The following is a 13,809-nucleotide window of genomic DNA, read 5'->3' as shown; positions in this document are numbered from 1 at the left end:
CCGGGCTTCACCCATAAACCCTAGGGACACAATACCCATGAATTTTCTCCTCACAATCAATCAAGTGTCCAGATAGTGTCATTCCACCAAATCAGCCACCTTGAATTCTCCCCTCTCTCTGCTCTTACCTTCTGTTGACATGAAATAGGGGAGAAAGATACACGTATAGTATGTGTATCTGAGGAGAATTCACGTACAGTACGTCTCCGTGTGCGTCTCCTCAAGAAAGGAAAGCTGCTGTCAATACATTCCCAAGACGTGTCAACAACAAATGATGGAAAAGGTTATCCAGTGTCATAGGATCAAACAAAATATACATCCAAAACTGTATTAATTAACCTTCTGAATATAGTCCAGGTTGAATAATTGCCTTATCGCACAGAAGTGAGTCCAGACCCAGTGTTCTGTGTCTCTGTGCCCCCAATCCCTGCCTTGCTCCCTGCTGCTTGCCCCTACCCCAACAGCCCCTACCCTAAAATAGAAGCTGGGACGAGGGTGGTATTAATAGCTGCTACTGGGCCACAGGATCATTCAATTATCCAACAGAGGAAGAGGAGGTATAGTAAGCAACAGGACCCAGAGCAATGCGAAAAGTCCCTGAATATAAAAAAGACTGCTTTTTAGTATGTTCATATTTTTATTAATTTACAACAAGTGATCTAATGACAGTGTAAAGATAACAGTTACTGGTTAACTGTTAGTGTAACACATCGTTATTGGTTTTCTGAGATGTAGCCACTGTCATTCCAGACCCAGAAATTCCTTGGATTTTCTGGGTCAGTGGTAATGACATTTCTTCTTGAGTATAGGATACGTTATGTAATGGTGCTGAGCGTTGTGAATTTCCCCTCAGTCAGACTGTCACATAGCGAGGCTTCAGTGTACTATCTGTGCCACGACAGAGATGGTTGTTTTTTGAAAGTGTACTCTGACAGTAGGCCTATGGACATTTTCAAATATAGGTAATGACAATAAGACATGTTACAGAGCATTGGTGTGAACATTTTGCTTGTGTTATTACATCATAAACACTTGCAATAGGCTATGCATAATATACTCGCAATAGGCTATGTATAATATACTCTCAATAGGCTATGCATAATATACTCTCAATAGGCTATGCATAATATACTCGCAATAGGCTATGTATAATATACTCTCAATAGGCTATGCATAATATACTCTCAATAGGCTATGCATAATATACTCTCAATAGGCTATGCATAATATACTCTCAATAGGCTATGCATAATATACTCTCAATAGGCTATGCATAATATACTCTCAATAGGCTATGCATAATATACTCTCAATAGGCTATGCATAATATACTCTCAATAGGCTATGCATAATATACTAGCAATAGGCTATGCATAATATACTCTCAATAGGCTATGCATAATATACTCGCAATAGGCTATGCATAATATACTCGCAATAGGCTATGCATAATATACTAGCAATAGGCTATGCATAATATACTCTCAATAGGCTATGCATAATATACTCTCAATAGGCTATGCATAATATACTCTCAATAGGCTATGCATAATATACTCTCAATAGGCTATGCATAATATACTCTCAATAGGCTATGCATAATATACTCTCAATAGGCTATGCATAATATACTCTCAATAGGCTATGCATAATATACTCGCAATAGGCTATGCATAATATACTCGCAATAGGCTATGCATAATATGTATGTATAGAAAGAAAGAAAAAAGAAAGGCAGAAAGAAAGAAATAAAAAAATAAGAAAAGTGTAGAAACAAATAGTTGAAAATATATTTATTTCTTCATATGACAGCAACATTTAGTATTGACACAGGACATGTGCAACAAACAGGCCTGCCTGTGTTGTGAGTTTTCCTCCAAATGTTTGAAGAATGTGTAATTTCATCAACTACATTTCCCAAAATACATTGCTCTGGCAAGGGTCGCTGTTTTGCAGAGAAAGCACAATTCTGAGTGCGGAGTCCAAACTGTTGACGACAGCGAGGTGTTTGTGTTACGTGAACTTTTGGATCTCGTCTGCAAGGAATATACGATGTGGGCTCGGATTCTATCTGGCGGCCGCGGGTTCGGATTCGGTTTCCGAGTTCCGAGGGAGTGTCTACGTGGCGTTGGACTCGGAATATCGAGGAGGCAGAAGAGGCATGCTTCAAGTTCAGAGGTACTGTTCCATCAACCTCGAGGACAAATTTCTGCTGCTCACTAAAACCGACCCATGCAGTTGGCCTAGTGCTGGGAAATTTTGAATATTAATTGTTTCAGATCCTTCAGAACGTAATTTGTTTATCTTTTCATATGTTTTAGATGTATTTAGTCGTCAAACCCTGATTATTATTTTTTTTATTTTTTTGCATAAGCTATTGCAATATGACAGAACGGTGATCATATTGCGCTTGCCCATTTGCTCCATGTTTTTTTCCCCTCTTATTTGTGGCACGCTTGGTCATGCAAATCAAATCTACATCTGTCCCCGCAGAATGCCCCCGAGCCCGCACAGATCACTTCGCTTGACTGGCTGCTGCAGATTATGGTTTTATTAAAAGTATAATAGTGGCTTGTCAGGGTATAGATAGGTCTGCCTCAGATCCCCCATCTCTAGAACTAGTCTATTGAATGAACACTATCTTCCATTCATACTCTAATCAGTTCTAGTGAGATTTCATTGAATCGTTTAGGCTGCTGAAGACTTCCTGATTTACTGTCAAATGATGAATGTAGTGTAATGTCTTGGCCCACTGCAGGTCAGGATTCTTCACAGGAATGGACCTTGGATTGTTATTATCCAGTTGAAAGAGTTCGGGGTTGATGCTAATCAGTTCTGAGTGGGATAAAGTATTTTATTAAGATCTTGTTTATGCCTCGCGCTGCCATTTACCGTAGGAAAGAATGTACAGTGCCTTCAGGAAGTATTCATATCCCTTGACTTTTCCTACATTCTGGTAGGTTACACCCTTGTTCTAAAATTGATTAAATCATTGTCGTGCCAATACAGGTTGACACACCTGTATTTGTGGAGTTTCTCCCATTCTTCTCTGCAGATCCACCCAAGCTCTGTCAGGTTGGATGGGGGAGTGTTGCTGCACAGTTATTTTCAAGTCTCTCCAGAGATATTAGATCGGTTTTAAGTCTGGGCTCTGGTTGGCCCACTCAAGGACATTCAGAGACTTGTCCCACAGCCACTCCTGCGTTGTCTTGTCTGTGTGCTTAGGGTTGTTGTCCTTCGCCCTAGTCTGAGGTCCTGAGCGCTCTGGAGCAGGTTTTCATCAAGGATCTCTCTGTATGTTGCACTGTTCACCTCCCCGACCAAGGCCCTTCTCCCCTGATTGCTCAGTTTGGCCGGGTGGCCAGCTCTAGGAAGAGTCTTGGTGGTTCCAAACTTCTTCCATTTAACAATTATGGAGGCCACTGTGTTCTTGCTGACCTTCAATGCTGCAGACATTTTTTGGTACCCTTCCCAGATCTGTGCCTCGACTCAGTCCTGTCTCAGCGCTCTACGGACAATTCCTTCGACCTCATGGCTTGGTTTTTGTTCCGACATGCACTGTCAACTGTGGGACCTTATATAGACAGGTGTGTGCCCTTTCCAACTCATGTCCAATCAATATAATTTACCACAGTTGGACTTGAATCAAGTTGTAGAAACATTTCAAGGATGATCAATGAAATCATGAAGCACTTGAGCTCAATTTCGAGTCTCACAGCAATGGGGCTGAATACTTATGTAAATAAGGTATTAATCCTGTTTTTGGCTTGTCATTATTGTGTGCAGATTGCAGAGATTTATTTTAATTTGAATCCATTTTACATGCTTTCTGGTAAGTTTTGAATACAGTACTGGGTGGGGTGAATATATTTTATATGACACATGATTTTTTGTTAACTAGTAAATAGTAGCCTACAGCAAAGTGTGTTTAAATCATTTAGAACTTAACCATTTCTGCTGGTTAGTTTTTGCTACCATGTGGGTTTTAGCTTGCTTGAGCCTGCTAATTGAGGAGTGTTAATTCACCTGTTGCCATATATGTTTCATTTAAAAATATATATCTTACAAAGGAGTTGTTTAATCTAACTGCTTCACTATTTATCTGTACATGGAATTGTATTTTTTTCTCTTTTCTTTCTAATCTTTACAGGAAAATGCCACAGGCACTATCTGATGTGTGGAGAAATTTCACTGCAGCTAATGTAGAAGGAAAAGCTGTGTACATTTGCGAATACTGTGCCAAATCATATGTGAATAATGCAACAAAGATGCAGAATCATCTTGCCAAGTGCATAAAGTTCCCTCAGCGTTCACAACAAGCAACCTCTGACAAAAGTCCCTCTACTTCTATTCGAGGTGAAAATTATGAATCAGACACCTTATCGACAGCAACAGCTCATGGTCCTCCTGGATTCAGAAGTTTTTTTGACTCATTAGAGGAACGTAGTCGGTGAAATGCTGATGAATGTCTTGCACAAGCTGTGTATGCAACTGGTTCACCTCATACTCACAGGCAATGTGTATTGGAAAAGATTTCTGAATGTTCTTCGCCCAGCATACACCGCTCCAACCAGACATGCTTTATCTACTCATTTGCCGGATGTAGAGTTCAAGTGAAGGTCAAGTAAATCATAGAGAAAGCAGACTGTATTGCTGTCTTCTCTGATAGGTGGTCGAATGTTTGTGGGCAAGGAATAATTAACTACATCATCTCCACCCCTCAAAAAGTATTCTACAAGAGCACAGACACAAGGGACAACAGACACACCGGTCTCTACATTGCACATGAGCTGAAGGCAGTCATCAATGACCTTGGACCACAGAAGGTATTAGCACCGGTGACAGACAATGCTGCGAACATGAAGGCTGCTTGGTCTAAAGTGGAGGAGTCCTACCCTCACATCACACCCATTGGCTGTGCTGCTCATGCATTGAATCTGCTCCTCAAGGACATCATGGCACTGAAAACAATGGATACACTCTACAAGAGAGCCAAGAAAATGGTTAGTTATGTGAAGGGTCATCAAGTTATAGCAGCAATCTACCTCACCAAGCAAAGTGAAAAGAATTAGAGCACCACATTGAAGCTGCCCAGCAACACCCGTTGGGGTGGTGTTGTCATGTTTGAGGGGAAGGAGTCTCCCCAAGAAATGGCCATATCACAGTCTGCCGATATGGACAGCCCCATCAAGAGGATCCTCCTGGATGATGTATTTTGGGAGAGAGTGGTCAGCAGCCTGAAACTCCTGAAACTTATAGCAGTAGCCATTTCACGGATTGAGTGAGACAATGCAATCCTGTCTGATGTTCAGTCACCTGGTGGAAGGGACTGTGGATCTGAGGCTCTTTCCCCTGTTGCCTCCATCATCCACCAAATCCCACCAACATCAGCCATCTCAGAGCGCAATTGGTCCTTGTTTGGGAACAGACACACCAAAGCACGCAACAGGCTGACCAATACAAGGGTTGAAAAATTGGGGGCCATCTGGGCAAATGTGAGGCTTTTTGAGCCTGACAAACGAGCCTTCCTCAACAAGGTTGGAAAGTGACAGTGAAGATGAGGCCTCAGAGTCTGATGTTCAAGAGGTGGACTTTGAGGAGGTCCAGGGAGAAGACATGGAAGCCAGAGAGGAAGACAGTCTAGAAACTATAGAGTTGATTATCATTTTAAAGATGTATGTTGAAAACGTTTTTGGGAGATGCGATGGATCACTAAATAGTTTTTTAAAATTTCTATTGGAAGGATTTTATCATTTGCAATTATGTCTACTTATCATAAGGTAAAATATTTATGTTTCTGTCTCTATATGATATGGTAAATATATCCAATGCAAAAACATCTACATTTAAATCATATTAATATTAATTTGCATATATTTACCTTAATTCCCACTGAAAGTTTCCACCTCTGAATATTCCCCAAAATGTGCAACCCTAGCTGTAACGTAACAAAATGTGGAATAAGTCAAGGGGTCTGAATACTTTCCGAAGGCCCTGTATGTGTGCCTATTGTTCACTCTTACAGTAGATGAATAAGAACAGGGAGGCACCCTGAACATTTAGCACATCATACCCATCAAGCAGTAGAGATTAGTTAGCAGTGTTCGTTTAGACTACACAGAGAGAGATGACTTTGGACTTGTTTCGCAAAATACTGGACCCGTAAGCAGGCCAACATCCGTCCCCGAAGTGCATGGCTGACTGATAAGAGCAAGCAGTGGCTGGGTTAACGGTTAAAGGTGACAATGATTGTAGTAGAAGAAGTCTGCATAATAACTTGGGTGAATTTTATGAATATTGCGCACCAGACTTATACTGTACACTACGGCTGTTGTATGAATCAGTTACATGAATTACATGAACTTCCATGACTTTAGTAGCCTGGTCCCAGGTCTGTTTGTGCTTTTGTCTACTCCATTGTCATTGGCATGACAATACCATAAGAAGTTGGCAGGAGGGCAGAAACAGACTGGCGACCAGGCTATGACTTTTACATTACTGATACCATTACAGTAATGGCGGTACAGCAGCATATGTTACAACAATAATGACAGAGTGTTTTCCTCCTGAGCCAGGCCTGTATGAGGAAGACCGCTCTGTTTGACTTCCATCGGGACCAGGGGGGTAAGATGGTGGAGTTTGCTGGCTGGAGCATGCCTGTCCAGTACAGAGACAGCCACATCCACTCCCACATGCACACCCGCCAGCACTGCTCCATCTTCGACGTCAGCCACATGCTACAGGTGAGAGGCATTTCATTTAGCAAATTTGCATGGGTCGATATTGTGTGCTCATTCTATGGGCTATACTATCCATTGTGTGTCTCCAACAGAGCAAAGTCCACGGAAGAGACAGAGTCAAGTTTATAGAGTCTATGATCGTTGGAGACATAGCAGAGCTGAAGGACAACCAGGTGAGACAAATGCCTGCAAGCAAAAATACACGCATGTACACTTATTTCTCCCACACACCGACACACTCTTCTCACACTTATCTCCAGGGCACGCTCACCCTCTTCACCAATGACAAGGGAGGAATAAATGATGATCTTATCGTCACCAAGACAGACCAAGGCTACCTCTACGTGGTGTCCAATGCTGGCTGTGCAGACAAGGACTCTGCCAACATGAAGGTCAGTAGTCCACAGACCTCATGTGTTTGACGACCATCACTGAAAGTTTTGGATGGATGTGTAACGCTTTGATGAAGTGTCATGTCTGTTTGTGTTTCAAATATTTGATCCTTTCTGTGTTCATGTAGGCTCGACTAGCCAAGTTCAAAGCAGAAGGTCACGATGTGGAGCTGGACTTTCTGGAGGAATGTTTGATTGCCGTTCAGGGTAAGTTCTCTTATGGCAACGTCAGTTCTACTCGATATACAGTACCAGTCAAAAGCTTGGACACACCTACTCAGTCAAGGGTTTCTTTATTGTTACTATTTCCTACATTGTAGAATAATAGTGAAGACATCAAAACTATGAAATAACACATAGTAGTAACATGTAGTAACCAAAAAAGTGTTAAACGAATGAAAATACATTTTAAATTTGAGATCCTTCAAAGTAGCCACCCTTTGCCTTGATGAAAGTACCCCCGCCTTTTTGTTTTTACACTGCTGCTACTCGCTGTTTATTATCTATGCATGGTCACTTTTAGAGGTTGACCGATTATGATTTTTCAACGCCGACGCCGATTATTGGAGGACCAAAAAAAGCCGATTAAAAAAAAAATATATATATATATATTTGTAATAATGACTATTACAACAATACTGAATGAACACTTATTTTTTTATTCATTTTTAAAAATATTTTTTTACCCCTTTTTCTCCCCAATTTCGTGGTATCCAATTGTTATAGTACCTACTATCTTTTCTCATCGCTAGAACTCCCGTACGGGCTCAGGAGAGACGCAGGTTGAAAGTCATGCGTCCTCCGATACACAACCCAACCAAGCCGCACTGCTTCTTAACACAGCGCACATTCAACCCGGAAGCCAGCCGCACCAATGTGTCGGAGGAAACACCGTGCACCTGACAACCTTGGTTAGCCAGCACTGCGCCCGGCCTGCCACAGGAGTTGCTGGTGCGCGATGAGACAAGGACAATCCCTACCGGCCAAGCCCTCCCTAACCCGGACGACGCTAGGCCAATTGTGCGTCGCCCCACGGACCTCCCGGTCGCGGCTGGTTGCGACAGAGCCTGGGCGCGAAACCAGAGTCTCTGATGGCACAGCTGGCACTGCAGTACAGCGCCACCCGGGAGGCCCCGAACACTTTTATTTTAACTTAATATAATACATAAATAAAATCTATTTAGTCTCAAATAAATAATGAAACATGCTAATTTGGTTTAAATAATGCAAGAACACAGTGTTGGAGAAGAGAGTAAAAGTGCAATATGTGCCATGTAAAAAAGCTAACGTTTAAGTTCCTTGCTCAGAACATATGAAAGCTGGTGGTTCAATATTCCCAGTTAAGATGTTTTAGGTTGTAGTTATTATAAGAAATATTACACATCAACGATTTCTCTCTATACCATTAGTATATACCATTAGTATTTCATATACCTTTGACTATTGGATGTTCTAATAGGCACTTTGTCAGCCTAATATCAGGAGTTGATAGGCTTGAAGTCATTAGCAGCGCTGTGACTCAAGCATTGCTAAGAGCTGCTGGCAAATGCAGTAAAGTTTGAATGAATGCTTACGAGCCTGCTGCTGCCTACCACTGCTCAGTCAGACTGCTCTATCAAATATCAAATCATAGACTTAATTATAATATAACACACAGAAATACGAGCCTTTGGTCAGTAATATGGTCAAGTCTGTAAACTATCATTTCGAAAACAAATTGTTTTTCCTTTCAATGAAATATGGAACCATTCTGTATTTTATCGAACGGGTGGCAACCCTAAGTCTAAATATTGCTGTTACATTGCACAACCTTCAATGTTATGTCATAATTATGTGAAATTCTGGCAAATTAGTTCGCAACGAGCCAGGCGGCCCGAACTGTTGCATATGCCCTGACTCTGCATGCAATGAACGCAAGAGAAGTGACACAATTTCCCTAGTTAATATTGCCTGCTAACATGAATTTCTTTTAACTAAATATGCAGGTTTAAAAAATATACTTCTGTGTATTGATTGTAAGAAAGGTATTGATGTTTATGGTTAGGTACATTCGTGCAACAATTGTGCTTTTTTCACGAATGCGCTTTTGTTAAATCATCCCCCACTTGGCGAAGTAGGCTGTGATTCGATGGTAAATTAACATGCACCGCATTGATTATATGCAACGTAGGACAAGCTATATAACCTAGTAATATCATCAACTATGTGTAGTTGACTAGGGATTATGTGAAGATTGATTGTTTTTTATAAGATAAGTTTAATGCTAGCCAGCAACTTATCTTGGCTCCTTGCTGTAACTCGTGTAACAGGTGGTCAGCCTGCCAGGCAGTTTCCTCGTGGAATGCAGTGTAATCGGCCACAATCGGCGTCCAAAAATACCGATTACCGAATGTTATTAAAACTTGAAATTGGCCCTAATTAATTGGCCATGTCGATTAATCGGTCAACCTCTAGTCACTTTACAAATGACCTTGACGACCCTGTACCTCCGCACATGACTCGGTACCGGTAACCCTGTATAAAGCCTTGTTATTGTTATGTAATTTTCTTGTTACTATTTGATTATTTTATTTCAGTCTTTTTCCCCTTTAGTTTATTTAAGAAATATTTTCTTAACTCTATTTCTTCAACAGCATTGTTGGTTAAGGGCTTGTAAGTATTCGGCGCATGTGACAAATAAATGTTTATTTGGCCAACGGAAACAGGGAGGAACTACCTGAACTTGTCCCATAAGATATTTTTGTTTTGCATTGCAAATAATTTTGCTACTATGTGTACTAAAGAATATGACCCTGTAATGTCCCCCTCAGGTCCCTCCATGGCCAAGGTGCTCCAGCCGGGATTGACAGATGACCTCAGCAAGTTGACCTTCATGACCAGCACTCTGGCCACTGTGTTTGGGATCCAGGGCTGCAGGGTGACCCGCTGTGGCTACACTGGAGAAGACGGAGTGGAGGTGGGCCTCTCACTCTCTTTTTCTTTGTACTTCAGTAGTGATGGATATTTTTCTGTGCATTTCTTTTAAGAATCCTTTGTGTGAAAGCAATTGGTATTTGTAAAAAAGAATGCGTTTCTTTCGTTGTTGCAAAATTATGTTCATAATTTCCTATTCATCCTCCTGTTCAGATCTCAGTGCCTAAATCTGGTGTGGTGGCCCTGACGGAGCGCCTGTTGGCCAACAGTGAGGTCAAGCTGGCCGGACTGGGGGCGCGAGACAGTCTGAGACTGGAGGCAGGCCTCTGTCTCTATGGTAACGACATCGATGAGACCACCACACCTGTGGAGGCAACACTGGTGTGGACCATAGGTGACTCCTCATTATTATACACTCCCTTATAGTGTGTGTGTGTGTGTGTGTGTGTGTGTGTGTGTGTGTGTGTGTGTGTGTGTGTGTGTGTGTGTGTGTGTGTGTGTGTGTGTGTGTGTGTGTGTGTGTGTGTGTGTCTGTGTGTGTTAATTGGGTTGTTTGATGGACTTGCAGGAAAGCGGCGGCGTCAGGCGAAGGATTTCCCCGGTGCTGAGATAATTGTCCCCCAGATAAAGGCAAAGACGACGAGGAAGCGTGTGGGCTTGGTGTCCACGGGACCCCCTGTCAGACAGCACACCCCCATTCTCAGCCCAGAGGGAAAGGTCATAGGTCAGTTAGAGGATCTCTACTAGCTATTACAAGATATAAGATCTGAATAATCATACGTAAGAGTTTGATTATGGCTACTTAGGATCAGGATACCAGGCCTGATGATTTTCTGTTATTGTTTGTCATTGTTATTAGGCCTACAAATTTAGGCCTGAAATTTAGCAGTGTGTGGATTGCTGTTGAGATTAGATTCAGCTTTCTTTTGATCAGTTATTATTATTTTTTTCAGGTGAGGTCACCAGTGGTTGCCCCTCCCCCTGCCTGAAGCAGAACATTGCCATGGGTTACGTGGATGTGGCGTACGCCAAGAATGGAACTCCCATTCAGGTGGAAGTGAGGAAGAAGGCAGTGAAGGCAGTGGTCACCAAGATGCCCTTCGTGCCTACAAACTACTACTCTGGCCATTAGATCTGTCCCTCAATGGACACCTGGCTTATGAGATCAGCCTGCGAACAGTACCCTGATCGGACAGACTGCCTCCTCATGACAACAAGAGATCAGTCTATCAGAACAAATGCTGCCCCCTTGTGTTTACCTTGAGCAGTGACACTCAAACCTGAAGGACTGTAAGGCTTTCTTTAGCGATAGAGAATGGGTTATGAGAGTGTGTGGCCTTGCCTACACCCACATCTCCACTCAACTACACAAATACAGCTACACTCTTGAGGATGAGGCTTTTCACTCCTGTTATCGGAAGCTTGTTGATGGTCTTTAGACCACAGTGAGTTGTGTGAATGAGCCATATGGTTTGAAGGACAGGGATCTCACTGACCAGTCAGCAAAAGCAGCAACACGTGCTATGTAAACCAAGAGACACAGGAGAAAGTCACGTTTTCAGGACTGCTGAGCAAAACATTTTCTCCTGTCTAATAGTATGAATCTAATCTAGCGTTTTACAGGCTAAGTGGCACAATGACATGTTAATGTTTACTAATTGCTAACTTAATACTAAATGTCAGCATGAACAAACATCTCTTCATATGATTCCAAATTGCTTTTGTGATACTTCGTCTTTAGGCTTGTACCACGATCCTCGTTGTCACATTCCCAACAAACTAAAACTAAACAATATATGCAGTAATGTGTGGCAAAACTCCAATACCTTGCTTGTACCTACTGTGAAGTATCTTATAGAGGTGTTCATGGTCTTGCATCTCCCCTCTACTATTGCAATATTTTCTCAATGTTTTTGATATTCACTTTTGTTCATGTGAATGCCTTAATTTGTATAGCAAGGTAATGATGTAGTTTGTTTCTGAATCCCTCATTTTCCTTGTAATATAGGTTATAATTCACATAGAATTAAATATTAGAATTCAGGGTAATTCATAATATATTATACCTTTCTCTATGTTGGGGAAAGCCATAACTTTGGATTAATTGTCATTGCACATGACTCCACTAGATGTAAGTTAAACATCTGTCACTAATGTTGTCTGACAATTGCCAAAATGTATAGACTACTGTATTTACTGCTGATTAATGCCCTGTATATTGTATTTCTAACATTCAAGATTTTGTTGTTTGCAAATTATTAAACACGATTTTCCCATTATTTTGTTATTTTATCATGTATCTTATTTGTGTACTGTGTGGATAATTAAGCTTGAAGTTCCTTGGCTTACACATCACTGGCAATCTGAAATGTTCCACCTACACAGACAGTGAGGAGAAGAAGGCACAAAAACACCTCTTCAACCCCAGGAGGCTGAAAAAATGTGGCTTGGCACCTAAAACCCTCACAAACTTTTACAGATGCACAATTGAGAGCATCCTGTCAGGCTGTATCATCGTTTGGTACGGCAACTGCACCACCTGCAACCGCAGTGCTTGAAATCACTGGCCACTTTTATAATGGAACACTAGTCACTTTAATAATGTTGACATTTTTGCTTTATTCATTTCATATGTATATACTGTATTCTATTCTACTGTATTTAGTCTATGCCTCTCCGACATTGCTCATCTTAATATTTATATATTCCTTAATTCAATTATTTTACTTTTAGTTTGTGTGTATTGTGTGTATTGTTGTGAATTGTTAGATATTACTGCACTGTCGGAGCGAGAAACACAAGCATTTCGCTACACCCGCAATAACATCTGCTAAACATGTGTATGTGACAAATAACATTTGATGTGATTGATTTGAGATAGAATCCTACCACACTGGCTCAGACTCTCGTCGGATGTGGCAGGATTTGCAGGCTATTACAGATTACAAAGGGAAACCCAGCTGTGAGTTGTCCAGTGACGCAAACCTCCCAGATGAGCTGATTGCCTTCTATTCTCGCTTCGAGGCTAACAACACTGAACCAGGCATGAGAGCCCCTGCTGTCCCGTATGACTGGGATCTCGCTCTCCGTGTTCAACGTGAGTAACAGGTTAACACTTGCATACTAGAGCGTGTTCTCAGAGCATGCGTAGACCAGCTGGCAAGCGTCTTCATTTTCAACATCTCCTTGTCCCAGTCTGTAATCCCAACATGTTTCAAATAGACCACCTGTTTCTAAGAACCCAAAGGTAACCTGACCATCGCCCTGTAGCACTCACATCTGTAACCATGAAATTCTTTGAAAGCCTGGTCACGGCACATATCAACACCATCATCCCAGACACCCTGGACCCAGTCCAATTCCCATGCCGCCCCAACAGATACACAGATGATGCGATCTCTCTGCACTCCACACTGCTCTCTCCCACCTGGACAAGAGGAATACCTATGTGAGAATGCTGTTCATTGACTACAGGTCAGCGTTCAATGCCATAGTCCCTCCAAGCTAATCACCCAGCTCTGGACCCTGGGACTGAACACCTCCCTCTGCAACTGGATCCTGGACTTTCTGATGGGCCAGCGCTCAGGTGGTGAGGGTAGGTAACAACACATCTGCCACACTGACCCTCAACATAGTGCCCCTTCAGGCATTTGGCATGGGCCCACCACATGCGCTGCTGCGACAGCTCAGTCTATTATTTATCTTATTGCCAAGTCACTTTACCTCTAGCTATATGTACATAGCTACATCAATTACCCCATACC

The 13,809-nt window shown here is 41.9% G+C and overlaps 1 protein-coding gene across 1 annotated transcript; it reads left to right on the top strand.

Annotated features, from left to right (window-relative positions):
• Window positions 1–1,925: 1,925 nt before the first annotated feature.
• On the top strand, window positions 1,926–12,324 carry amt (aminomethyltransferase). The gene is made up of 9 exons (XM_064956831.1): window positions 1,926–2,178; window positions 6,576–6,743; window positions 6,833–6,913; window positions 7,001–7,132; window positions 7,261–7,339; window positions 9,943–10,088; window positions 10,259–10,439; window positions 10,614–10,769; window positions 10,999–12,324. The coding sequence occupies exons 1-9, from the start codon at window positions 2,053–2,055 to the stop codon at window positions 11,175–11,177; spliced, it is 1,248 nt and encodes a 415-aa protein (XP_064812903.1). The 5' UTR covers window positions 1,926–2,052; the 3' UTR covers window positions 11,178–12,324.
• The last annotated feature ends 1,485 nt before the right edge of the window (window positions 12,325–13,809 follow it).

This window comes from Oncorhynchus masou, chromosome 33 (assembly GCF_036934945.1).
Source record: "Oncorhynchus masou masou isolate Uvic2021 chromosome 33, UVic_Omas_1.1, whole genome shotgun sequence".
Lineage (NCBI taxonomy): Eukaryota > Metazoa > Chordata > Actinopteri > Salmoniformes > Salmonidae > Oncorhynchus > Oncorhynchus masou.
This window is presented reverse-complemented; position numbering and strand designations above follow the sequence as displayed.